The sequence below is a fragment of the Callithrix jacchus genome, chromosome 4 (assembly GCF_049354715.1).
Source record: "Callithrix jacchus isolate 240 chromosome 4, calJac240_pri, whole genome shotgun sequence".
Classification (NCBI taxonomy): Eukaryota; Metazoa; Chordata; class Mammalia; order Primates; family Cebidae; genus Callithrix; species Callithrix jacchus.
Genome location: NC_133505.1, coordinates 34786749 through 34814160, shown reverse-complemented (window position 1 = coordinate 34814160; position 27412 = coordinate 34786749). Strand labels below are relative to the sequence as shown.

Sequence of the window (27412 nt, the reverse complement as noted above, 5' to 3'; positions counted from 1 at the left end):
CTCCCTCCCTATAAAGCCTGATGTGGTGGAGAGATTGGCCGAGACTGAGACTGGTTGAAGAGAGAGGCAATCCCAGGAGAGGGGCAGAAAGCGGCAAAAGTTAATGCGGGAGTCGGAGAGAAGGGCATCTACACAGCAAGCAGCAGGGGCGGCCCGCCATCTGCGCGCTCGAAGGCGGTCGCGGTGGTCGCGGAAAGGGCGGCGTCCAGATCCCGGCTTTCCATGGATGCGCCTGAGCTGGGCCCGGGGCTGGTGGAGCGTCTGGAGCAGCTGGCGACGTGTCCTCTGTGCGGGGGCCCCTTCGAGGACCCGGTGCTGCTGGCGTGCGAGCACAGCTTCTGCCGCGCGTGTCTGGCCCGTCGCTGGGGGACCCCGCCGGCGACTGGCACCGAGGCTTCCCCCACCGCCTGTCCCTGCTGCGGCCTGCCGTGTCCCCGCCGCAGCTTGAGGTCTAATGTGCGGCTGGCTGTGGAGGTGCGGATCAGCCGCGAGCTGCGACAGAAGCTGGCTGAGCCTGGGGCCCTCACTGGGAGACGCCGAGGGGGGCGCATCCCCACCATGGGCTCTCTGGACCCGCACGGAGAGGTGAGGCTGGGCGCGCGTTGCGAGTGCGGAGTTGTTGGTGTAAGGGGGAGGTTTCTGGGTTCCTCGGGGAAGCCGGGAATGGCACCTCCGGAGGCGGAGCCCCTGTGGAAGTTTAGGCAAAGGATGGGGTGGGGAGAGAAAAGCAAAGGATGAGGGGGCGAGGGCTGACGCTGGCTCCTTAAGGTGCGAGACGCCGAGAAGGACGAAAGAGGAGTTGACACTTGGTTCACAGGGGAGGAGGCTGGACGGATGCCTGAGCCTTGTGAGAGGGGCTGGGGAGAAGAGATTGGGAAGGCAGAGAAGGGGTACTGGATAGAACGCGGAGAGCCCTAGAGTTGCCGCGAAGAGCGCGGGAACTGCAGGAGTTTTGACAGGGCCGCTGCAGGCGCCCGGCAGGAGGAGAGCTGGCGGAGGGAAGGGAGCGGTGGGCGCAAAGGGGAGCCAACCCAGGAGAGGGCGAGCGGGGGTCTGGGAGGATGGTGGGCGAGGGCAGAATCTGCTTAGAGGAGGGGAGTAGGAGGTTCGGCCGGTTGGTGGGTGGCGGAGAAAAAGCTGGAGAGGAGGAGATTGATCGGAGGATGGAAGAGGTGGGGAGGGGAGCGCAGATGCAAACGCCCTTATAGCGTCGTGGGGGTTGGTCCCGGACTCTGGCTCAAGCTAAGCTGTGTGTTGTTTGTTATTGTTATTTCGGCTCCTCCCAGGGCCCCGGGCAGGAGCGGGGACGGGTGGAGGCGAGGTGCGGGAGAACCGTCCTCGCGGCCTCTGGCTCCTCTCCACCTCTCAGTCTTAACACCCACCTAACCCCGCGTCTCTCCCTCGCCCCGGCTTCTTGGCCACCACCAACCCCATTCCCTTGCCCGACACCTGGGCGTCTGAGATTCCTGACTGGCTTCTCCCCAGCAGCCAAGCTGGTCTTGGGTCTTGCTTCTGGCCTTTGAAGTCTTCATAGACCTAATTAGTCTGAGTGTAATTGGCACAATTAGGCAAATTGTTTCTCTCTACCCCTCTCTACCTTACCAGCCTACTCCAGCCATCAGCACTGGACAGTAAAGTGGAGGGGTCGGCATCCCAGTATTTGGAGGGGAGCATCCAGTGCCCTCTCCTGGCTCCCATAGTACTCTGCGGATCTGCTGGGCTTTTAGGGACACACTCAAGCCCAGCTGCCTCCCTGGCCAGCGTCCAGAGACACAATGCAAAGGGCCCAATAAATGCCATGGGGCTTTTACTGTAAGAGGGGAAACAGCTTTATTGTAAGGCTTTTATATACCAACTCTTAGCCCAAGGGCTCTGGGTGTGTATTTGGTCTGTGTGATGGAGGGTGGAAGGGACAGATGTTTTTCTGGGATGCACTGGGGAAGACAGATAAGGATAGAGGCACTGAAAGAGACAGAGAATGGGAGGCAGCAGAGGAAGACAAGGGCTCTGGGGACAAGAAACAGGCATGGATGAGGCTGGGAAAGGAAAATTGAGAACGCTTGGGGAGTGGAGATGGGGAGGACAGTGGGGATGGAGTTAGGAGGATGAGGAAAAAGTTACAGGGTGAGAGGAAGGAGGGATCATGAAAGGTGAAGGAGGAGAATGAGAGGTAAAGGAGCACAGGGGGTAAGGAGGCGAGATCAGCCTGAAAGGTAAGGTGGGACGCTGCCAACTCAGAGCTCACCTGGGCAGGGGGGAAGATAGGGAAGGATGCCCCAGAATGAAGCCCAGACCTCACATCCATGTTTGTTTCTGTCCATCGTAGGATATGAGGAAGACGTGGAGACGGTGAGTTCTGCTTTTACTGTTCTTTCCTTTTCACTAGCAGCTACCATAGCCATCATGTTCCCACTGGGCCCACATCTTTGTTCCCATTAATAGGCAGGTTTTCTGGGGGTATAGCCTCACCCCTTCTCCCTCCAGAGATTCAAGTGAGGTATGTGTGTGGGGCATTAGCATCAGAGGGCTGATTTGCTGACCCTTCCCCTCATCTGTCTAGATTTGAAGTCCCAGCACCCAAGTCACCTAATCCAGAGGCTGATCTCCCTGAAGATTATCCAGTGGTCAAAAACATGCTTCACAGACTGACAGGTAAGGAGGGAAGAAGGGAGGGAAGGGAATTGAATGAGCGTCTGTGTTAGATTTTCTCCCTTTTGGCCCTAAAAAAGATCAGGTCCTTTCTTATGTCTGCATTAGTTTCCTGCACTGCTGCAATGAAGTCTATAAAACAGGGGGCTTAAACCACTGACGTTTATCTTGGAGTTCAGGAGGTAGAAGTTTTAAATCAAGGCGTGGGTAGTGTCGCTTCCTTCTGAAGGCCATGAGACAGAACCTGTTCCCTGCCTGTCTCCTGCCCTCTGGTAGCCTCGCTTGCTTTGGGTGACAGGCCTGCACATTTTCTTTTGCATGCATTTGTCTCTGTGCCCAAATTTTCTCTTTCTGTAAGTCAGCAATCTGGATTAGGGGCCATGCTGATGACCCTCATTTTAACTTGATTACCTCTGTAAAGATCCTGTTTCTAAACAAGGTCACATTCGGAAGTTTGTAGGACTTCAACCTATCTTTGTGTGTGTGTGTGTGTGTGTGTGTGTGTGTGTGCCCGCGCGAGTGGTGGGGGTTGGGTGGGGGGAGGGCACAATTCAGCCTATAACAACGTCCATCCTCGAGTCCTCATATTCCAACCATTTTCCCTCTTCCTTTTTCATAGTCAAACAGCAGCTCCCTGAAGGTTAGGTGCCTCCCAGGAAACCTCTGCTTCCACCACCTCTCATCACTCCTCTCTGGAAGGGGACCCCAGCATCTCTTTGACCCTTCCTTCCTCACTCACTCCCAAGAACAAGGGTGCCCTCTACCCTTCTTTAAACCGCCTAGAGAAAATGGTTCACCCTCTTGGTCATCCATCATCTCACCTAGTCCAGATTGCTTCTGGTACCCCCTAATTCAGAAATCTTTCTTCAAAGCACCCCACACATACAAGGTTAATGGTTCTTTCTTTCTGGTCTCTGGCTATCACTACTTGCTCTCCGCCTCTTCCCCACACCCTCTATAGAAATAGGCCTGTCCACCCCCGCCTATTGCTGTGGGTGGGTGGTCTGGTTTCTCAGGATACCTTGGATTCCTCCCTGTGCCCCTCCCTGTCACTTGAGGTTCCAGTATCAGTATGCCTTTCTCTTTAGATGAGCCATCCCCATTTTGCTGACCCAGCTCCCATTCTCCACCCCAGATGCTGCAAATTGAGGTATCAGCCCTTACTCCTCCCTCGAAGTCAGATCAGCCTCACTCTTCCTCCCTCAACCCCACAGCCTCTCCTTTGATTTTCCTGATGTGCTCCCCGGGCCTGGGCCGGTATGATCCTTCCCCAAGTTCATTTCTACAGAAGTGGTGCATCAGAGCAACGTCCGATATTGCCCAAGCCTGCTCGTCAAATGCCTTCCTTCTTTTGGGTCCTTTTGAGCTGTTGTGGGGTCACTAGCACTCAGTCTTTTACATGCTCTCCGTCGACTATTCGCCACCCTACCCCACCTGTGATTTAGAAAACTCATGATGTCCTCTCCTTCCCTCCCCCTCTTCAGCCGACCTGACCCTGGACCCTGGAACTGCGCACCGTCGCTTACTCATCTCCGCCGACCGCCGCAGCGTCCAACTGGCTCCACCAGGAACACCCTCGCCTCCTGACGCCCCCACGCGCTTCGATCAGCTCCCGGCTGTGCTGGGCTCGCAGGGCTTCGGGGCCGGCCGCCACTGCTGGGAAGTAGAGACTGGGGACGCCGCCTCCTGCAGAGACTCTTCTGGGGAGGATGAGGACGACGGGGAGAGCCACTATGCTGTGGGCGCCGCTGGGGAATCCGTGCAACGCAAGGGCCGCGTGAGGCTGTGCCCTGCGGGGGCCGTGTGGGCCGTGGAGGGCCGCGGTGGCCGCCTGTGGGCCCTCACGGCACCCGAGCCTACCCTGCTGGGCGGCGCCGAGCCCCCGCCGCGGCGCATTCGCGTGGACTTGGACTGGGAGCGGGGCCGTGTGGCCTTCTACGACGGCCGCTCACTGGACTTGCTTTTCGCCTTCCAGGCGCCCGGTCCCTTGGGGGAGCGCATCTTCCCGCTGTTCTGCACCCGTGACCCTCGTGCCCCACTCCGCATTGTACCAGCGGAAAGCTGAGTCTCGTCTCCAGCTAGAAGTCTGGCCCGGCCACTGGCCCTGCAGCTGCTTCTTTTTGGGCGTGGAATTCCCTTCTAATTTCAGGGAGCTCATTCACACGCCCATTGTAGGAGTATTAATACCAACCCACATTTTTTCCCCTAAAATAATAAGACAGCTGGCCTCCAAGTTTTCACATCCCTGCTCAAAACCAAATCCATTCGGGCTCCCTGGCTCTAAGGATCTTCTCTCCCCTACAGCTACTACAGTACTTACTTCCTAACTGACTTCCCCCCTTCTATACTATTCTAGGCCTGCAGTGGGGGACAGTTCCTCCTCCCTAGCAGTACTGGTAAAGTGATTGCATTTCCTACACAGAGGCTCTGCTAGTCAAATACTTAACTCCCACTCTTGCCTCTCAGCTCCAAAGAAGGGCTCAGGGCCTTCCCCACAGATCTAAGGACTGGGCTACCCTGCCTGTCCACTGAGGGTTCTCCTAAAACAAGAGGCTTGACCCTGGTCTGGGCCCTGGGACCCTCTAGGAAGCTTCATAACCCTTTTGGGGGATCAGGGGGTGGGGAGGGACAAGCTAGTTCCCCAACCTCTTATGACTGCTTTCTATGCTCACAGCCTTTTTTCCATAAGAACTTTCTTGAAACTTCTCTGCGCACATATTTACAGAAAGAAACCAATGGTGCTACTTCCCTTCTCCCTCCTCAACCTGGGAATACTTCAGACATCCCCAAACTCATCCTTGTGTATAGTCTCACGCCCTTCCCCATATGTATAAATGGGCCCATATTTAACACATTTTGTGATTTTGGGTTATTTATTTTGTGCATCTGTGGCAATAAATGAGATCTCAGTGGTGGTATGGATTTGACTGATCTCTGCAATTGTGTATGGCAAGGGCTGGAAAATGAAAACCAGATCCCAGTAAGGGGTAGGGAGGGCCAAGAGAACTGATCATCTGGACTGGTAGAGAAATCAATGCCTAGGAAGTAAGCGGTAAGAGTGTAGTATAGGGGATATACCCCCATCTCTTTGCTCCCTCCCTTTCCCCCCAGGTCCCTGGGACTATATTGGATTTGTCTCTGAAGGTGAAAAACAAAAGGCTGAGTAGATAGTTGGCTCTAAGTGATCAATCTCAAGCCAGCTTTGTCAGAAATCCTAAATCACAGGAGAAGGGTGGGAAGACAGGATATGATTATTTCTCGTTCCATTTTCCATTAGAGGTGAGAATGGCAAGGACCTCTCTCCTAACTCCTCTTGAGGGCATGAAGAGGGTTAGCAAAAGGAGAAGGGCTGGGAGCCCTGAGGTCTCCTGTAAGACCTCATATCTCACAGGCAAGAACTAAGAATTGGATTAACTATTTTAGTGGGATAGCTCTAAACCAGGATTAGCAAGCATAGCTAGAGTGCGAATTCCTGGAATCTGACTGGGGCCCTGGCAGTGAAAGCTGGGATTGTTGAAAACCCAATTTAAGTGTTCACTACTCAAGTTGAGAGTGCAGGGCCAGGATAACTAGATCCCAGGACAGGCAGTTTGGCAGTGAGAACAAAAGGAAGAGACTGGGACCAGGGTGCCTAGATCCCTCGAGAGAGAAGGGTGAGTATTGGGAGGAAAAATGAGGACTAGGGGAACCCAGGAGCCTGGGTTCTGGAATAGCAGCAAGTCAGAATTCCAGGATCTCTGTCCACTCTTCTCTTCCTCTTCCCTCTATCAGGCAAAAGAGAGGGAAGGAAGGGGCTGGAGAAGTAGCCACATGGATACATTCAGGGCCAGACAGACACAGGAATGGTTGGGTAGAGAGGAATTTAGTGCTGCATTGGCCCTGGTGGGGGCTGGGAAGGGTCAGGAGGCTGGGGAGGGGTGGTCGGTCCCAGGGATGCACGACGCCGTCCTTTGCGGTGGCCACGTACACAGTGTGTATGACCACAGCCCTCTTCTTCCTCCTCATCACTTTCCGTAGAGCTCTCACCAAAGGCCCGAGGTTTCTCATAAATACAGCAGCCTGGATTTAGAGAGAGGAGCCCAGTTAAAGAGGAAGGGTAAGATGTACAATCAGTTCCATTTGCACTCAATCTCAGTGAAAATTTCTATTTCCTCTTACCTTCCAGGATCCAGCTCCCCCAGGCCCACCCCTTGGGACTCAGGCCCTAGCCCCCTTGTCCTCTTACAGAACCAAGAAATCAAAGCCCCACTTCTGCCACCTCTGATACTTCTTGCTGGCAGACCTAGGCAAATCCAATTCTAGCCCGTCCCTACCTCTTTCCCTCAGCCCTTAACCTCTTTCCCTGATACCAGAGAACCGCCAAAAAAGTGACAGAATTACAAGCATCTGGGGGCTTCTGGAAAGCCAGTGAATATGAGTAGATACAAGATATGCTGAAGGGAGCCAGAACTCCAGGACTACTGTGGGCCAACAATTACTCACATTTTGATGAGCGGCGGCCCATGTGTTCATTGTCCACAGTGTCACTTGTCCATTCCACCTTTTTCTCTGGCTTCCGTTTCCGAAGTTTGATGGTAAGGCTCCGGTTCTCCTAGAAGGTTAAGGATGGGCGTACCTATCTAGTTCCTTCCTACTGACCTTTCCCACTCCCTCCCAGGGAACCTTTTCTCTTTTCTTCTTTAGTTCAATCAGTACCATAGACATAGCACCAGAGGAGCTGAGACAAGATAAAACAGAACAGGTCTTTGACCTCAGGGAGTCCCTTGAGGAATAGTATTATTTCCTGTTCTTATACCACCAGTATAAGAGGATTCAATTGCTAACCTAGGGAAGGTCCCAGCAACTCTTTGAAGGAAAATATAATCCTTGCTGTTTCTCTGTCTTCCTCCCCAAATCATCCTTGGTAGTATGAATACATGAAAATTATTTTTCGGTCCCCAGCACCTAATCTTTGATTTCCTTTCCTTTTTCCAGATCCCCTATTCTTTTTCCCATTAAAAACAACAACAACAACAACAACTCTCATTCTCAAGCTCCAGCCCTCCTTACCTCTTATCCGCCCATTCCCTTGCATCCTGGCATCTCTAGTAGCAAGTATTACTAATCTATTAATTACTAAACTCCCTTTAATCCAAGAGTATTAAGCCCAATGCAACCTTCTCCCTTTGAAGGAAACTTAACATGTTTTTGGAAAAATACTTCTTGTTTCTCCATTTACATCTTTGCTCTCTGATTTCTCAAAATGCCTGTTTTCATCTAATTTTCTTGTTTCCTCATTCCTGTCACTTCCTTTTACATTCATCCATTCAACAAATATTTATGATAAGTATTGATAATATTGATAAGTTGGCCTTCAACTGTGCTATCTTACACGACCTTTGATTTCCTCCCAACATCTTCCTGGCTCCTTAATCCTCAATTTCCCATTCGTTCATTACTTATACACATAACCCAAGCAGCATACATCCATATCCTTACTGTACCTCCCTATTACGTCTCTTGATCAGCCTCCTGCACCATCTCTGCCACTCCAAATAGCTCCAATACCTTCCGATTCTCCCAGCCCCAGATACCCAACCCCACACCTCCCATATCCCCAGGCCCAGCTCCTCCAGCAACTCTTCTCAGCCCTGTCCCCTCCCTCCCAGTATCTCCCAGACCCCTAACAGCACCGCCCCCCGCCTTTCTCACGGGCTCGGTTGTCACGGTAACCGTTGTCTCAGTGACGGTCTCGCTCAGCCCAGCCCCTGCCTCGGCCATGGCTAAGGCTCAGGAGAGGGATGAGAGGAGGAAGGGGGATAAGACACCCTTCCCTTTTTCTGTCTCTGAGGTCTAAGAGAAGCGGTATCGGATTCAGAGTGGTAGCCAGGATCCTCCACCTTCTTTTTTCCCCCTCCTCTTGGGCCTCCGCTTCTCCACCCCTCGGGATAGCCTGGCCAACTCCACTTCCGGCTCTCTGCTTCCGGGTGTGACGCATTCTGCAGTCCTCCTTTTTCCCTTCCCCGGCACCAAATGCGTCAAAGCGCAGGCGTCGCTGGATTAGTTCCGCCGTAACGTGACAGCGCGCAGGCGCTGCAAGAAAGAGAAACAAATTTGGCGGAAGGGGTATCATTGCCGGTGTCGGAGGCGGGGCGAGAGTCAAGGGCAGCTCGCGCTTGCACAGCCTAGAGGAAGCAGGAGAGGCGCCCAGATGGGTACAGCCGGGCAAGAAACTGCATAGTGGGTGTGACGAGGGCGAGGTGTGTGCACCAGGCTGAGTCCTGCCGCAGTCCATTTACCCTGTCTGGGTGAGTGGACGGGCGAGGAAACTTGAGGAGAAATATAGACCCTATCGTGGCCTATTTCCCTTTCCTTGTTGTTTCGTCTGGGTTTCTCTAATGAAAAAGGAACTTGGGAGCAGTTGGAAACACACTTAAGACTCAAGTGATGTGGGTCCTAGCCCTCGCCTCGTGCCTGTAGGTGTTTGAGCAGGGCAGTTTAGTGCACGTTCAACGTGGGTGTTTTTTTTTTTTTTCCCAGTCACTGTGCTACGCCTTGAAGATGGAGGCGCGTAAGACACTCAGACCCTGACTTTTAGCTCCCACTCTAGTAGGAAAGGTAGGCAAGCGGAAAACTGACAAAAATATGAAGTATTGGAGCATTAACAAATGCCAAGTCTGATCTGTAAATCTGAATTTAGTTACTGCCAACATTCTCTCTGGGGTGATGAGTAGGATGAAGCAGAGAAATGGTCATAAATTACAGTATAGACCGTTTTATAAAGATATATGCACGTTTCTTAAGAGGGCAAAAGAAAGTGGTAAAACAAGAACCAGGAAGGCAGACAAGTAGGTTTTAGAGAGCAGCTTACAAAGTTGTAGATGTGTGTACTACAGGAAATGGAGTTTTGTACTGCTTGGATCTGAGGGACTGCCAGATGAAGCTTGACAGGTAAGTAGTGGTTATATGCAAGGATCTGAATACTTTCCTAAGAAACTTGGGCTTAATCCAGTCAGTGTTATGGGCCAGAGAAAGGCTTAAAGTAGGGTAGAAACATGAATAGGTTTGTTTCAGATTTCAGGAGTGGGTCAGGAAAGTCAACTGCTGCAACAGTTCAAATGTACAGTGGGAAAGACTACCCTACCCATTTTCCAGGTTGCTGTCAAACAAGATAGCTGTTTGAGAGCTCTGAATATATATAAAGGGCCATACAATTATGTGATAATTATTACTGAACCCTTCGATCGCCATTTAAGCCCAAGAATGCAGAACCTGAGTATGTATTTGTTCCCCTTGAAAGTTTTTGGTCCAAACAGAAAACAGCAAGACAGTTCAGCATATCTAGTATAGTCCATTAAGAAAAACCAAACACATATAGCACCACACATATATAGAGCCACATACATATACACAAGCACAGATACACCGTATAATTTGGTTATCTCTGTGGAGTAGGATTCCTTGTGACTTTACTTTTTTCTATGTTACTATATAGGAATCTATTATAATATACAGTCGATCCTTGAACAATGTGGGGATAAGGGGTGCTCACCATTTGAACAGCTGAAAATCCATATATAACTTTGACTCCCCCAAAACCTAACTACTGTTGACTGGATGCCTTACCAATAACATAAACAGTTGATTAACACGTTTTGTATAGCATTATATACTGCAGTCTTACAGCCAAGTAAGCTAGAGAAAACATTAAGAAAATCATAAGGAAAAGAAAATATATTTACTATTCACTAAGTAGAAGTGGATCACATTTTCATGTCGAGTAGGCTGAGGAGGAGGAAAAGGAGGGCTTAAATGTGATGCTATCTTACGGGTATCAGAGGTGGAAGAAAATCCACATAAGTAAACTCAAGTAGTTCAAACCCGTGTTGTTCAAGAGTCAACTGTATATTGTATTTATCTCAGTAATAAAATATCCACCTGTAGTGATCACTTAGTGGTATTATGTAGATTTTTTGTTGTCCAAATTTATATACTGAAGAGATCTGGTCAGAATTTCTGTGAAATGTCTCACTCTCCAAATTCCTAGTTTTTCTTACCCTAAATTCAGGAACCAAATAGATTTAAGTAGAGTGGCAATACTTATAATTGCTTTTTGTTTACATTAGCCTCATTTCTGACTCTACTTTTTTGTCCTTATTTTTCCCCCTTTTCGTTTTCATATATCTCTGTAAACTCATTTAAATTCCTTTTGGAATAAGGTAGATTATAAGTAACATACATATGTCAGGGTCTTATGGAAAAATATAACTTTAATAAGGAAATTCAACTAAAGGTAAGAGTACTCTGGGAACAATGATAATCCCCACATGATGATCTGATTCTCTTCTGGGAGCAAAACATTGCAACCAGATGGGATGGATAAGGCATTGAAGAACCCAGCATCCTTCACTTTCCAAAAGGAGGGAGGGACTGTTGAGTTGTCCAGAAAAAAGGTCAAGAGTCTTCCTTCTCCTGGAACCTATGAGGAAAGAAAGGACTTGTTATATTCACTCAAAGAAGAGTTTCTAGTAGTATAAGATATGCAATTAAATAATCAAGGAAGGACTTTTATTTACGACATCATTGAGGACTAGCTCCCTTAAATAATCCTCCAATTCCAATTCCAAGACAACTAAAAATGCTGGGATTAAAAATATATCCAATGAATTATAACCTCAAAGCAAAGGTTTCTTAGGACACAAAAAGCACTAGCTGTAAAAGAATAAAAAGGGATAAGCTGGACCTCATAAAAACTTAAAACTTCTGCTCATTTAAAGAGGGTTAAGAAAATAAATAGGCAAGCCACAGTCAGGGAAAAAAAATCTTTTTTTTTTTTTTTTTTTGGTAAAATGACAACCAGCGATAGGAAAAAATACTCTTAAAAGATATATCTGACTGTGAATATTTTTAATCCATTGATGAGATGGTGAGAAAGTAAAGGCAAACTTCACACTGGTAAAAGTTATGCAAAACCAGAAATCCAGACAGTGAAAACTGAAGTCCCAATGAAACGTGACACTATGGTGCCCTTAATACTGTTATGACGGTCACTGAAAGCATAGGAAATGAGGGACAAAATGTAAAAGGTCTGATAGGAGATTCCCTGCATAAATTTGGGAACTGCAAAGAGCTGCCCTTTTTTGTAAAAGTGAACAAGAAAAGAAAAAATTCAACTCTATAGAAGGGGAATTTGTCTTAGTAGGCAGGAGAGAAAACTCTCTCCTGAGAATTTCTAACCATAAGCTAACCCTTACGTGGATTTGCAGCTCAAATTCATACTATCTGTCTGCTCCAAAAAACATGAAGCCAAGAATTTATTTAAAGTAATTCCAGCTTGATAGTGCTTCAAGGAAAAGAAATGCAAATGCTGAGAATACAGCACTCACTCAAGGTCTCAAAGAATTCCTACAGTTCAAGTTCTAAAAAACTCAAATTTATAGACAAAATCACAAAACAGAAAAAAGGCACCATGAGAGAGCAGAAACAAAAGACAGCAGCATCAGAAGACAAAATCCATGGATATCAGAATTATGAGACATAGACTATAATAACCATAATTAATATTTTAAATATATAAAGAATGAACAATTTAAAATATGATTAAGGAACTGAAAATTATTTAAAAATTGAGGAGATTTGAAAAGTAAATAGAATTCAAAGTAATAGCAATAATAAAAAATAATATTTAAAATAAACTGAAGACAGAATTAGTGACATGGAAGAGGGACCTGAAGAAATTACCCAGAAGGTGGCATAAAGAGAAAAGCGATTGAAATATGAAAAGAGGGTGAGAGAAATGGAGGACAAAAGAGACACCTCTCTTCTTGTAACTAATTAGAGGTCCAGAATGTGAGGACTGGGAACATGGGGGAAAGGCAATATTAAATGAGATGATAGCTGATAATTTTCCAAGGCTGATTAAAAAAAAAAAAAATTCACTCTCAGTTTCAGAAAGTGCAACAAATCCCAAACGGAATTTTTAAAAAATCACATTTTTATATACTGTAGTGACTGAAGGACACCAAAGACAAAGATGATGTCTTAAAATAATTCAGAAAGCCCATGTTCCCTAAATCGTGCGTGACTAATTTTCTCCAATGTAAAGCTACCTTGACTGCAGTTGAAGACTGCAGTATAAGATGCCGACCACTAAACAATACCTGCTTCTTATGTTTTTTGTTTGTTTGTTTTTTCATTTCCTTTTATATATCCTAAAAGTAGGTCAGACAGGGTAGCTCATGCCTGTAATCCCAGCCCTTTGGGAGGCTGAGGTGGGTGGATCGCTTGAGCTCAGGAGTTCAAGACCAGCCTGGGAAACACAGAGAAATCCCATCTCTACTAAAAAAAAAAGAAAAAAGTGTAATAAAAAAAATAAAAAAAAAAAACCAACCACAAATGTTCTTATTACCAGAACTGCACAGAAATGGGACGAAAGGAAATGGTGGTTTAGAACAACAACAACAGAATCACTGGATTTGTTTAGTTAGCAAACAGACTGAGCAGAGGGAGGGGAAGGGATGCCCACTTGCAGTTGGTACAGGTGTAGAAGACAGTTTGCCCTTCGTCTGCTGAACGCATCTGTCTGGTGTGGTAAGCCATTCCTTCATGACCACATCGAGAGCAGCGCCTGTCAACCTGGGAAGAAACCGGTGGGTTAGGGAGGCCAGTTCATATCCCCTCACTTCCCACAGGAATCAGGCGATCACTCCTCTCAAACATGGATGCTTTACATCTCTTTTCCCTCTTGGACTTGGGCACACAACTCTCCAGATCTCTGCAATCATTCCTCCGTTTCTTTCCTACCCACCTTATGGAGCCAGTCATTGAGCTCATTAACTTACCACAGGTCCCTGGAACTCAGGCCCTTCCTCCACCGACACAGGCATGGCTGTCCCCAGCTGGTGGAACACAACTGAAGTCTTCACAACCTTCCCCTCAAAGTCTGCACAGGCAAGTAAGAACTGGTTATGGAGACAACCAGAGGGAGCTGACACCGGAAACCTCCCCTTTCCCCTGACTGGTTAGGCCAGGAAGCCCTATATCCTTTCCTTCATTTTTCATCTCGAGACCAAATGTACAATTGCCTGATCTCCTGCTCTAGGGTCCCCTGCCGATCTTGAGGTCCCCAAGTTTCCGACCCTGGACCCTCCGCCAGGACCACTGCGTACAAGCCTCTCACCCCGAACGTTGATGTTGAAGCCACAGCGAGTACAGGTAACCGTATCCTGAGCCCCTGGCAGAGGCAGGACCGAGCCGCACTCTGAACAGAAATCCAAGTCCGACTGAAAGCTGGAGCAAGTGCTGGCTAGGTCCATGACGCATATGCGGTCAGGCCTGAAGAGGGAGTTAGAAGTTATATTAACAAAAAGAGAGGAATCCCCCCAACACAGAGGTCATAACAGTTCTGTCCCAGTACCTGGGAGTATATAACCCGAGCTCTCCTCCCACGCACGCCTCCTGCCTCTGTGACCAGGGAGCTGAAACGCCCGGAATGGCTTACCAGCTAGCGTCGGGTAGTAAAGGACTTGCAACCCTTTCCTGGGGCCGGCGAGAGGAGCGAGCCAACTCCATGGGCTAGAGCGGCAGCTCTACGCCCGCCGCTCAGCGGCGAGCTAGAGCCGGCTAGAGCGTCACGCATTCGGGCTGACAATTGGTTGTGACGTCATAAATAATTGCGAACCTTGTCTCGGGAGCCTTAGAGATGGAGCCTAACCTCTCCGAAGGGAGTTTGCGGCTTCACTTTCACCCTAGTGCTGAGACGTTGAGCACAAAATTCGTAGCCAATGCTGCGCTTCCAGCAAATTTTCCCACCAGTACCCAATCCTCGGATATTTATTCTTTGTCTCACATCCTACAGGAACCGAGTCCCGGGAGATATCCCCCTGAAAACTGTATTTTGCTGAATACTGATTTCTTTGGATTAGAGAACTACAACTATCCCTGATCCTGAGCAGGTTTTTCCCTTTTGCGGCTGCAGAGTAGTTAAAAAGAAAGCTAAGTGTTCTGGGACGTACAGTTTTAGTGTTCCTTGGGTCCCGCTGGAGAACGTGGGCTTTCAGCAGAGCGCAACTAGCCTTGTGTGCTTTGGGAACAGTTCGCCGCTTGTAAGGGGTAAGTCGGATTCTTGAGGGACCGCAAGTGGTGAGGGTGAAGTCAGGAGGTACAGGGTCCAGCCCTACAGGGTTCTGTGAGCCCCTCTCTGTTGGTGTGGAGAAAAGAAACCAGAAATAAAAGACATAAGACACAGAGATAGAAAGTTTGGGTGGGGTGGCGTGGGGTGGGGGGGGTTCACTGCCAGCCAGATCGCGGAGTCCGGCAGTGGCCCCGGTCGTGTCTGCGCATTCTGACTTTTTTTGAGTACAAAGCTGAGGGCAGGGTAAGTAGGTGTGGCATTGGTGGTTGGTGGTCAGCAACCAGGGGAAAGGTAGATGGGGCGTAGCAGTGATAGGGTCAAGTACATCACATATCATACAGGTACGGACCCAGGAATTTCTAGGAGCCGGGATGAGGCAAGGAGCCTAATGCGTTAGCACTTTTCCATACTTGTTAAGAAAGAACAAAGACATTAAGTTTATATTACTCTTACTGATTATCTCTTCTAAGAAAATAGGAACCTGGTACAGAAGTAGGACATGAGAGTGGACATGGAATGTGACCACTGAAGCACAGCATCACATAGAGACAAATAAGCCCCCGGATGCCTGTGGGTCTACCTGACAGCTGTCAGGCCTAAGGCAAGAGATTGGAGGAGTGGAGTTTTCGCTTAACTCCCCCGGTGAATGAGACGTCTCAGCCAGCTTTGGACGCCTCCTTCCCTAGCTGGCTCAACAGCGGGCATTTTCTCAGTGCTGACGCGGTAGCACAGCAGAGGCGGCCCTAGTCGCCCTTATGCAGGCATAGCTGCTGTAAAGCGTCTTGCTTTAGGGTCATTGCCCTCACAATGTCACCCCAGGTTCTCACTTTCCGGCCTGAGACCTGAGAGGCATTAGTAAAAGAATTAAGATCACCTATAAATAACTAAGATCACTTGTGAATAATTAAGCCATCACTATTTTCTCTTGTGAAGGACAGAAGCTGTAGTCTTTCGTTGGAAGAGGCTCCCATCTGCCTTTCTCTGTAATGGAGAGAACACCATAGCGAAAGGGTTAAAACTCAAACTGCTGAAGAATGACAAGGCCTATCACTTAACTGTGAAATGGCTTGTTATTTTGTCTTGTCTTACAAAGGGAGATGTGTTGTTGAGCTGATTGTCATAGGCAGTTTTTATTCTCACTTATCTGTGTGTCTGCGTCCTTTGTCAATGGAACTTGAAATTAGCCTTCTGCCCTCCTCAGTTTTTTTTTTTTTAATTTGAAAAACACTCAGCTAACATCCCCTGTGAATTTCAGTAAAGGAACAAAGCATTACAAGGCATATCCTTTTCCCAAGAAAAGCTCACAATCAAAGTATTTATTGAGCAACTATTCCAGGTTTTGAGCTGAGGCTGCGAAGTTGAAGTATGTGTTCTCTGACATCAACGAACATGAATGAATAATTATGATACAATAAAAGTGTGCTAGTAGGTACAAAATGTGAGAGCCCAGAACATGCATATAAAGAAAACATGTCTGTAAACTTCAAGGAGGACTGGGAAATGATTTAATAAAAAGATAGATACAATGTATGGCAAATATTTAAAAAGATGTTCAGATATGTGTCAAGGATCATCAGCAATCAACAAAGTCATTAATTTTGAGAACTTGGGATCACAGACTGTAATGTTAAGTACTGTGCTAGAAGCCATGTACAGAGAAGTAAAAGTAAGATCATACTTTTAAAATCTCAAAATAAGCTTACATAGGCAAATAAGAATGTTCCTAAGAGGTGAGTGAGACCAAATATTTGATATCAAGTCCTTTCCAATAATATAGAGGCATCACAATTGTAGATACAAATTACAGTTTTCCACTCATGAGCCTAAATCTCAGCATCAAAATGTTAAAAGTGATATATGACTACAGATATCAGTGTAAGTCATGATTAATTTTCAAATGAGTTATAGAATTAAAATATGCCAAGTGTTTAGAGGAAGGGAAAATCACTGTGACAGAGTAGAGCAGAAAGACTTTATAGTCAGGAGCTTGACCTGTGAAGGACAGATAGAATTTATTGAGAACTTACCAAGCTCTTTACCTTGAATTCATAATTGTTCTTTATAACACTGAGAGGCAGATTTTTGTCTTACGTCTCCATTTTATAGATGAGAAAACTGACAGAATTTACATGCCCTGAGTTTCACACCTAGGAAGTGGTGGAATTAGGATTCAGATCTAGCCCTGTCAGACTCTAAAGCCCATCCTTTGAGCTGTAAATGGTATAAAAGGCACAGAGAGGAAATGCCAGGCATCCTCAGTGACTTAAATATGACCTCACAGTAAGCTCAGGTTTGACCAGGGATGACACATAAAAGTTGATAGTTTTCATTTGTGTTGCTACCAGCCTTCTCTACAAATAAACCACAAATTCCCATCCTGAGGAGTCTAACAGGGAACAGTTTCATGATGGATTTAGGGTAAAGGATGATTGGCGTTGGAAGGCAGGCAAGCAGAGGGCTGGGCAATCAAATAACAACAGAATTTCAGGCTGGGCACAGTGGCTCATACCTGTAATCCTAGCACTTTGGGAGGCTGAGGCAGGTGGATTGCCTGAGCTCAGGAGTTAGAGACCAGCCTGGGCAACATGGTGAAACCCCATCTCTACTAAAATACAAAAAAATTAGCTGGGTGTGGTGATATGCACCTGTAATCCCAGTTACTTGGGAGGTTGAGGCAGGAGAATTTCTTGAACCCAGCAGGAGGTGGAGGTTGCAGTGAGCCGAGATGGCGCCACTGCACTCCAGCCTGGGCAACAGAGCAAGACTGTCTCAAAAAAAAAAAAAAAAAAGCAGAATTTCAGAACAAAAGATTAGAGGGCAGAAACGCTGTATGTGCTGATAGAGGCAGAGAGGGCTTGGATCAAGAAACTACAGAAAGAGAAAACTAGAAACCTAGAATCATCTAGAAAACTAGGACCTAGAATCATCTCAGAACACAGAGGAGGCTTGAGGACTGAGCAGTCTGACACAGATGTACTTGGACAACACCTCAATAAGGAGCATGTCTCTTCCCACTCACAATCCCCAATACAAGATTCACAGTGGTTCACACTGAGTCCACAGGAAAAGTATCCTTGTTCATGTGAAAGGAAAGATCCTCTTTTTAGAAGAGCATTCATTATTTTCCACCACAGGAATGCACTGGTTTCCCATGGGGGCAATGGCCCTGCTGTAGTCCTGCCTATTAGCAACTTTGTTCTGACACCTCCTACATTTTAATTTACCTTTGTTTTTTTATCTTCCAGATTGGCCTGGGCTACTTCATCTAAAGATCCTAGGATTGCTGCAGGTCAGCAGTCTCCACTGGAGAAAAAGATCTTGGTAAGTAAACTGTCTTTATATTGTACAGTTTAGAACTACACAGAGAAGGAATCTTAGGTTTAAAATCCTTCTGCCCAAGTGACGCATTCCGGTAGTATGTCTACACTGGCAGATGTTTCCCAGCTATAGCCACAGTTGCAAAATAAAAAATCATTTTGAAAACTTCGAACACCATGCATTTTTTAAACTAGTTATTGATTTGTGGTAGTGAATACTTCATGCTTTCAGAGCTCACAGGCTCACCTGCGAGTGATGGGAATAAAAATAATAATTATTGAGCTAAAGTAAAAGAGCATCTAGCTTTTCCTGGTGTCAGTAGGGAGGGTGGGCTTGGATCTTGTTTAAATGTGTTCTCAAAGGAAAAAGATGATCATATCGTAAATTCCTAACTTCACTTTGACAGAATCTAGGTGGTCTGCATACAACAGCAGCAAGACGGTTGGTAGCTCAGAAATATCAAGATGAGTATGTAACACTCTGTAGGGAGAAAGCTCTTTCTCTTGACTACTGGTTGCCAAAGCAGAGTCTTTTCATCATAAAAGAATACTGGAAATGATGAAAGAAGAGACTGGCAATGAAATCAAGAAAAAAATGAAGGGGAAAACAACCCAAAGCACAGGACTAAAACAGTATTATTTGGTACCTGAGAGAGAGATGAAACACATAGAAAGGCACATACATCATACAGGACAGGCTAGAAAATCTAAGAACAAATCACTTAGACAAGTGCTACAACTCCCCAGTGAAACAAAATTACCAAAAATTATGCCAGAAGGGCATGGCATCCAGAATGCACAGAGAAGAAAGCAGGTAAATGAGAGGAAACAGATGCAAATTTAGGATCACCAGGAACGCATGATTCAAGGGAGAGCACTTACAGAGCAAAGACTCAAGGAAAGAATCTTGAGAAGAAGCCAGAGCCAACTACCTACATGTGAGAAGCATGAGAGAGTAAAGAAAGAGATAAAGGAGTTGGAAAGAGTTATTGCATATCCTCTTTTCCAGCCATGCAGTAGAAGTCGGATTAAGGTGAATATTCTTATGGAAAAGTCTCAGGATGGAGAGAAAGTGAATACAATTATGAAACCATATCAAAGAGAATTCTTGACCATGCCACCCTTTTTAAGAAGTCAAATGGGAAAAATAAGAGATTAAACTTTCAATGCTGTTATGATAAAATTATATCTCTTATGTGAACCTTTTTCTTTTTAAAATGCTCATTCTCATTTCTCCCTGGGGTTCAGTGAATATTTCCGTGTGTATCAGATATATAAGATAGTTCTGGGCTGGGCGCAGTGGCTCAAGCCTGTAATCCCAGCACTTTGGGAGGCTGAGGCGGGTGGATCACGAGGTCAACAGATCGAGACCATCCTGGTAAACAAAGTGAAACCCCGTCTCTACTAAAAATACAAAAAATTAGCTGGGCATGGTGGCGCGTGCTTGTAATCCCAGGTACTCAGGAGGTTGAGGCAGGAGAATTGCCTGAACCCAGGAGGTGGAGGTTGCGGTGAGCCGAGATCGTGCCATTGCACTCCAGCCTGGGTAACAAGAGCGAAACTCTGTCTCAAAAAAAAAAAAAAAAAAAAAGAAGATAGTTCTGGACTTGAAAATTAGCTTAACTATTTTTAGTTGATTTGCATTTGTTCAAGTTTTATATCCTTTCTAATGTTCAGCGCCCCTGCTTTTTTTTTTTTTTGAGATGGAGTCTCACTGTGTCACCCAGGCTGGAGTGCAGTGGTGTGATCTCAGCTCACTGCAACCTCCACCTCCCAGTTTCAATGGATTCTTCTGCCTCAGCCTCCCGAATAGCTGGGATTACAGGCACCTGCCATTACACCAGGCTGATTTTTGTATTTTTAGTAAAGATGGGGTTTCACCATATTGGCCAAGCTGGTCTCAAACTCCTGACCTTAGGTAATCCACCCACATTGGCCTCCCAAAGTGCTGGGATTACAGGCATGAGCCACAGTGCCCAGCCTCAGTGTCCTCATCTTTAAAGTGGCAATAGTAATATTTGCTAGCATTTTGGAAAGACGATTGTTTTTGTGAAATGTAAGTATATATTAGTTGTTTCATAACTATTAGTTTCCCCACTTGGGAAGACTGGTGTTGGGCAATGATGGTGAATGAAGAATTGTTCTAAACTGCTTCTTTTATTCTCCCTGCTCCCCAGCTCTCCAAGGGTTATTTTGATGAGATTGCTATCTTTTAGTATATTGTCTTTAATATCATACCTTCATCAGAGAACTACTAGCCAGGCCCTAAAAATGTAATTTGCCCCATACAAGTTATTTGTATGAGAAACTTAGAGAGCCTCCTACATGCTTTTCCCTAGGCATTGTATTAGTTACTGAAGGTGAATAAAGAGAAGTCTCTGCCCTTGACTAGTTTTCGTAATGGCATAGATCACTCTACAAACATAATGTAGTAAAGGTTGCCATAGAAAGGTACAGGGTGCTGTACAAAGGACGGATTCTAACCTGGCTCAGGTGAGCAGGGTGAAAAGGAGAAAGGTTAGAGAAGGGAGTGTAATAGTCTCTCACGTTCCTTCCAGCTCTTTTTGTCACTTTCTGTCACCCACTTAAGCAAGACCTTCCTGATGTTTGGACCTATTCAGGGGTAATCAAACTTAGCCTTTCTCAAACTCGGGCCTCCAGCACTCACTGATAAATCAGAAAGTAAATTTATAAATTTAAGTGAGAATTACACTTGTAAAGCAGAATGAAATTTATGTTTTCTAGTCAGTTATTTTCTTCCAACATACCAGAAAGTTGGAAAAGCAGGGATCCAGAGTAGAGGAGCAGAGATGCAAATACATGGAAATGGATGCCCTCAGGAATATTATGCTTAAGTTGTGATAATTCTGATGTCCACTTGCTTTACCAGCAGAACACCCTTTACCCTGGATATTGCGAGGTCAGCCGCTGTTCAATAGAACTTTCAGTTATGATAGAAATGTTCTGTGCCTCTGCTCTTCAGTACAGTAGTCCTCGCTACATGTGGGTATTGAGGCATTTAAAATGTGGCTAGTGCAGCTGTGGAATGGAATGTTTAATTGAATTTCTTTTAAATTTAAGTTGCCACATGTGCGAAGTGACTGCTTTGTTGTACAGTGTGGCACTGGATAAACATAACTCCTGTGTTCTAGACTCTGGCCAGTCCCACCAGTAGCTTACTGTTTTTGACAGTGTTTGCTGGTATGATAGGTCACTATTCATTTTACATTACTGTCAGTTTAGTTTCCTTTATATTTCAGAGGCTCCCTAATCCCTTCAAGAGATTTAAAAATCAAGATAGACCACTTCTGTGTGAAAATAAGAGGGCTGAATTTGCTTTGATTGGAATTAGGAACTGGCCCTCTCTTTGCTAGTTCTGGAATTTGGCCAGGATGCATATCAGAATCTCAGTCCTACCCTCCTGATTTGCCTCATGTAAACTTTGCTGCTGTGTCTGTTCTCTGGCCTTCTATCACTATGTCTCAGCTTTAGGTTCTATATCTTGCTTAGAAATGGATCACCAGAATGCAACAGGCAGAAGACTTAAAAGTGCAAATCAGTAGGGTAATGACAAATCCTTTGAGCTGAGTGGGGCTGAAAAGTAACCTAACACATGACCTATTAGTAATTGTTTACAATGAAGATTTTCAGAGCTGGACACATAAATTGCACAACTCCCCCTTTTCCCTTCCATATCTAGCATAAAAGCAACTGGTGATCTGAGGGCAATTTCATACCTAATATGACTAAGAATAAAGGTCTGTGTTTCAGGAGCTCAGTTTGTGCAGACCTGAACCCATCATCTCTACCTCACAAATTATATCCACCTTTTCATTTCCTTGCACTGTGTCTGCATGATATGATAATACTCCCAAGCACCATTGCTTAAATCTTTAGTCACACTTAATGCTTTTTTTGGGGTCTTTTTTTCTTTTTATCGTGAAATAGGATATACAAATGAAAATGTTTATTTAGAAGAACAATAATAAATGTCCAGGTGCTCATTGCTCAGACTGAGAAATGGAACATTACTACATCCCAGAGCCTAGTATGCTCTCCCCATTCATATCTCCCTCCCCCTCCCCTAGGGGCAACCACTATCCTGAATTTTGTATAATTGTCACCTAGCTTTTATAGATTTTACTATGTATCTCCAACAGTTGCTTATTTATAGCCTTTATGTAAATAGAATTATACAGTATATGATTACTTTTGCTCATTATTATTTTTGGATTCATCCATGTTGATGTGTGACACTGTAGTTCATTTCCATGGCATGAATATGTCACAACTAAATTATATATTCTGTTGGTATCATTTGGTTTCCAGTTTTTGTTTTATTTTTCTTTTAAAAATATTTAGATAAACATTCCTTTAACATGTTTAATCTCATGTTCTGGTGCCTGTGTGCCAGACGTATATATGATATATAAATTGTGGTACATTTATTTGACAAGCCTGATCTTGGAGCCTGTTAGATTTCTATTTCATTGTGGCATTATGCTTCTAAGCCTGTTCTGTAGAGTCTGACACATGTTAGCCACTTAATAGATATTTGTTGAAAGAAAGAGGGACATGTGTTAACTGCTAGAGACACAACGGTGTCAGGCAGAGCCAGGACCAAAATACAGAAATTGCTGATAACAGACCACTTTGCCTTCTTACTCATCCTGTCCAGGTACAATCATAGTCAACCTTTGTTTATGCTTATATTTCAGTTGAGGTACTAAAATATTTGTTTACTTAGTTGATTTAAATGAGCTTACCGTAAATTCAGGATTTGTTTCTCTTTCTGTTACTTTTCCCAAAACTTTCACTCCACTGCTTTCTAGAAAAGGTCACCCACATGTCCTCTCTCCAAGTCACCTGGAGCATGATAAAGTTTTATTTCTAAACAGAAGGGTCTCCAGAGAAGGGATGAGGAGTCTCCTTTTATGTTTTCTTTCTTTCTCTCTCTCTTTCTCTTTTCTTTTCTTTTTTCTTTCTTCTTTCTTTCTTAGATGGAGTTTTGCTCTTTTTGCCCAGGCTGGAGAACAATGGCATGATCTTGGCTCACCACAACCTCTGCCTCCCGGGTTCAAGTGATTCTCCTGCCTCAGCCCCACGAGTAGCAGGGATTACAGGCATATGCCACGATGTCCTGCTAATTTTTTTGTATTTTTAGTAGAGACGGGGTTTCTCCATGTTGGTCAGGCTGGTCTCGAACTCCCAACCTCAGGTGATCCGCCCACTTTAGCCTCCCAAAGTGCTGGGATTACAGGCGTGAGCCACTGCACCTGGTGGAGTCTTCTTTTAGTACCAGGTTTTAGTACTGGGTTGCTGGAGTCCCTAGAGGGTCAAAGGCTGTGTAATAACAGTTCCTTCTTGTCTGCAGGATGAGTTTCTTAGCCCTCAAGCACCCTGTGACTTAGTTCTGATAGAGTACCGAGTTTGGAAATGGCAGAGTAGGGACCCAAAACAAATCTCCCAATTCCAAATTCCATTTTATCCAGTTTTTCAAATGAGATTTAAAAATGTTAAAGTGCTTTATTTATTTATTTGAGACCAAGTTTTGCTCTTGTCACCCAGGCTGGAGTGCAGTAGGGTAATCTCAGCTCACTGCAACCTCTGCCTCCCGGGTTCAAGCAATTCTGCCTCAGCCTCCCGAATAGCTGGGATCACAGGCACCTGCCAGCATGCCAGGCTAATTTTTGTATTTTTAGTAAAGATGGGGTTTCACCATGTTGGCCAGCCTAATCTCAAACTCCTGACCTCAGGTGATCCACTCACCTCAGCCTCCCAAGGTGCTGGGATTACAGGTGTGAGGCACTTTGCCTGGCCATTAAGTGCTTTATAGCCGTAAGATACCACATAATGTTATCTACTGTTATTGTCCTTCTATTGGATTTCTCCCCCTACTTTCATACTGTACTATAAGCTCCTACTAAATAGAGGCATGGAAATCTCCAAGTTCAGAATGCCAAAGAAAAATATGAATGAAAAGACAGCAGTTAGGAGACACGGAAAAACAGCAAACTGGAAAATGCAGGCTGATAATAAAGTGCTCCAGTTTTGCCAAGAACTTACCTACTGTATGAGCTTGTTTGAAATATCTGGGGATAGGTTACTATGGTAGGCTCCGATTGTTTGCATAGTCTTTGTCCCTTCAGTTTCCTTATAAATTTAAAATCAGTTTGCAAATCTCTACAAATAAGTCATTTAGAGATTGTGCTGAATCTAAAAATCAGTTTGGAAATATAATCATTGAGTTATATTAAATCTCTAATCCATGAACTTTACCACATTTATTTAGATTTTTAATTTCTTTCATGAATGTTTGATTTGCACTTCTTTTGTTAAATTTGCTCTTATTTTGTTCCTTTAAAGCTATTACAAATGGAATTGTTTCCTTAATTTCATTTCTGGATTTGTCATTGTAAGAGTTTAGAAATATAATTGACTTTTGTATGCTGGTATAATTGACTTTTATATCCTTTATCCTTGCTGAACTTACTAGTTCTAATAACTCTTTAGTGGATTCTTTAGGATTTTTTTTATATAAAAGATCATGTCATCTGTGAATATAGTTTGACTTTTCTTTCCAATCTGAATATACTTTATTGCTTTTTTTGGTTTAATTATCTTAGCTGTGTTGAATAGACCTAGTGAGACAGGATATTCTTGTTTTATTGTTGATCTTAGGAAGAAAGCAACCAGTCTTTCACCATCGAATACTGATATGGTTTGGATTTGTGTGCCTGCCCAAATCTCATGTCAAATTGTAATCCCCAGTGTTGGAGGAAGAGTGTGGTGGGAGTTGATGGGGTCATGGGTGGAGTTCCCCTTGCTGTTCTCATGATAGTGAGTTTTCATTGAGATTTCATTGTGAGATTTGGTTGTTTAAATGTGTGTGCCACCTCCCTCTTCTCTCCTTTTCCAGCTCCAGCCATGTAAGATGTACTAGCTTCCCCTTCACCTTCCACCATGATTGTGTTTCCCGAGGCCTCCCCAGAAGCAGAAGCCTGTATAGCCTGCAGAACCTTAAGCCAATTAAATGTTTTTTTTTTTAATAAATTACCCAGTTTCATGTATTTCTTTATAGCAATGCATAAATGGAGTAATACAAGTATGATGTTAGCTGTGGGTTTTTCATAAATGCCCTTTATCTGGCTGAGAAAGTTCCTTTCTATTCCCAGTTTGTTGACTTTTTTTTTTTTTTTAAGTAACATGATCTCAACACATTGCCCAAGATGGCCTCAAATTTTGGCTTCAAGTGATTCTCTTGCCTCAGCCTCTTTGAGCATCTCAGACTGTAAAAGCATGCCACTGTGCCCACTTCTTGACTGTTTCTATTATGAAAGAGTATCACATTTTGTCAAAACCTTTTTCTGCATCTGTTGAGGTAATCATGGGTTTTTAATTCTGTTGATGTATTAATTGATTTTTGCATGTTAAACCCATCTTGCATTCCTAGGATAAATCTCACTTTGTCATGGTGTATAATTATCTTTGTATGTTGCTGGGTTGTTTGCTAGTATTTTCTTGAAGATTTTCACATCTGTATTTATGAATAGTGATCTGTAGTTTTCTTGTGATTTTTTTGTCTGGTTTTGGTACCAGTCTTTTAGAACATTCCTCATACAATATGTTGCGTAGTGTTCCTTTTTTTTTTCCTTTTTAGAAGAGTTTGTGAAAAAATGGTTTGCTATCACGTATTCATAGACCAGAGTTTGAGTAGCATGATGACAAACCTAGGATAATTTTTTTAGACTTTTATGGATGCTCTAGATGGAATGTTTGTGTCCCCAACCCTCCACCCAAATTCATACATTTAAAGTTAATCCCCAATGTGATGATATTTAGAGGTGGGGCCTTTGGGAGGTGATTAGGTTATAAATGCAGAGCTCCTGTGAATGGGATTACTACCTTTATCAAAAAGACCTCAGACAGTTCTCTTGACCTTTCTGCCACGCGAGGCCACTTGGAGAAGACACCCGTTTATGAAACAGGAAAGAGTCCATCATCAGACATGAAATTAACCAACAGCTTCGCTCTTGGCCTTTCCAGCCTTTAGAACTGTGAGAAATACATTTATGTTGTTTATAAGCCAACCAGTCTAAGGTATTCTGTTATAGCAGCCTGAGTGGTCTAAGACAGTGGGGACATGTGGTGTTATATATTGGTTTTTGGCCATAGTTCCTGGCTCCTAGCTCCTATATTCCATTCTTATAGTCTTTGGTTATAATGTTGGGTGTATTAGGACTTGACTGGCCTCAGGAATCAGAATCTCTCTTCTGCCTTCATTTCACCTGTCCCAAGGCAGGGCTCTAATCTTCTGCCCTTCTACTTATAGGTCTTAAGACCCTCTCCAGAGAGGGTCCCACCCTGTACCTTGGGAGAAGGAATGCTGGCGTCATGAAGCTTCCAAAAAAACCCAGGAGAAATAAGTTCAGGGAGCTTCCAGATAGCTGAACACGTGGAGGTTTTTGGAGAGTGGCGTGCCCAGGAAGGGCATGGAAGCTCCATGCTCCTTACCTGATACCTCACCCTACATGTATTTTCATCTGTATCCTTTGTAATATCCTTTATAATAAACTGATAAACCTAAATATTTCCCTGAATTCTGTGAGCCACTCCAGCAAATTAGCGAAGCCCAAAGAGGGGGTGGTAGGAATTCCAACTCGAAGCCAGTTGATGAGAAGTTCTAGAGGCTGGGACTTGCAATTGGTATCTGATGTGGAGCAGTCTTGGGGATTAAGCCTCCAATCTGTGGGATATGATGCTATCTCCAGGTAGATAGTGATGAAATTGAACTGGAAGACACCCAGCTATCCATTGCTTGGTGTGTGGGGAAAAAACCCCACACCTTTGGTCACAGAAGTCTTATGTGTTGGTGATTGTTGTGGTGGTGTGAGAGCAGAGGAAAAACGTGGTTTGAAAGAGGGTTTCCTAAAATAGGGTAACAAAAACATGAATGTCATAGATACTCTTTTCAGAAAATATGTGCATATACAAAGAAATATAAATATTAGTATAAAATCTTAGTGTACACACAGGTCTTCAGAAGTCTTAGAAATCTAGATTTTAAAAAATCGTAACAAGAGATAAGTTTTGAGCAATCATTTCACCATCCCACAATGCTACTCTACTTATCTGAATATAAACTGATCAGAAAAAAGCTGTACCTCATAATGACTATCAAGGGAATAAGTTGAAAGATGTTATTCATTAGTCACTCATTCTGCAACTGAACCCAAGTGTCTATGATGTACCAGATAAGGTTCTAGTTTCAGATTACTGCTCTAGGAATAGACTTTTTTTCATTCTTTTTCTACCCTACCTTCCTGTGTCCCAG

The 27412-nt window shown here is 44.7% G+C and overlaps 3 protein-coding genes, 1 long non-coding RNA gene and 1 other non-coding gene across 8 annotated transcripts in view; 2 read left to right on the top strand and 3 right to left on the bottom strand.

Annotated features, from left to right (window-relative positions):
* The first annotated feature begins 40 nt into the window (after nucleotides 1-40).
* RNF39 (ring finger protein 39) lies at nucleotides 41-5565 on the top strand. Its single transcript, XM_003732608.6, has 4 exons — nucleotides 41-585; nucleotides 2327-2349; nucleotides 2561-2652; nucleotides 4134-5565. The coding sequence occupies exons 1-4, from the start codon at nucleotides 223-225 to the stop codon at nucleotides 4712-4714; spliced, it is 1059 nt and encodes a 352-aa protein (XP_003732656.3). The 5' UTR covers nucleotides 41-222; the 3' UTR covers nucleotides 4715-5565.
* Nucleotides 5504-11107, bottom strand: PPP1R11 (protein phosphatase 1 regulatory inhibitor subunit 11). 3 transcript variants are annotated; one of them, XM_078368487.1, is made up of 4 exons: nucleotides 8529-11107; nucleotides 7132-7240; nucleotides 6617-6708; nucleotides 5504-6413 (listed from the first exon to the last, which is right to left on the bottom strand). In XM_078368487.1, exons 1-4 carry the CDS (start codon nucleotides 8921-8923, stop codon nucleotides 6329-6331), a joined length of 681 nt encoding a protein of 226 aa, XP_078224613.1. In that variant the 5' UTR covers nucleotides 8924-11107; the 3' UTR covers nucleotides 5504-6328. The 3 variants fall into 3 exon arrangements, with proteins under 3 accessions (XP_078224613.1, XP_008992334.1, XP_002746336.1); XM_008994086.5 differs by having other exon boundaries at nucleotides 8341-8613; XM_002746290.7 differs by having other exon boundaries at nucleotides 5504-6708; nucleotides 8341-8613.
* Nucleotides 8763-27412, top strand: part of LOC103792335 (large ribosomal subunit protein uL4) — a 521713-nt gene continuing 503063 nt past the window's right edge. The window contains exons 1-3 of the transcript XR_013533875.1: nucleotides 8763-8888; nucleotides 13730-14739; nucleotides 18007-18082. This is a non-coding gene — a transcript (large ribosomal subunit protein uL4). The remainder of the gene's footprint in view (nucleotides 8889-13729; nucleotides 14740-18006; nucleotides 18083-27412) is intronic.
* Nucleotides 10881-14242, bottom strand: POLR1H (RNA polymerase I subunit H). Of its 2 annotated transcripts, none has more exons than XM_002746299.7 (5): nucleotides 14129-14242; nucleotides 13808-13962; nucleotides 13470-13570; nucleotides 13154-13263; nucleotides 10881-11107 (listed from the first exon to the last, which is right to left on the bottom strand). In XM_002746299.7, exons 1-5 carry the CDS (start codon nucleotides 14197-14199, stop codon nucleotides 11083-11085), a joined length of 462 nt encoding a protein of 153 aa, XP_002746345.2. In that variant the 5' UTR covers nucleotides 14200-14242; the 3' UTR covers nucleotides 10881-11082. The 2 variants fall into 2 exon arrangements, with proteins under 2 accessions (XP_002746345.2, XP_008992337.1); XM_008994089.5 differs by having other exon boundaries at nucleotides 14045-14161.
* LOC144582073 (uncharacterized) lies at nucleotides 15375-17002 on the bottom strand. Its single transcript, XR_013533894.1, has 2 exons — nucleotides 16789-17002; nucleotides 15375-16003 (listed from the first exon to the last, which is right to left on the bottom strand). It is a non-coding gene; the product is annotated as an uncharacterized LOC144582073 (long non-coding RNA).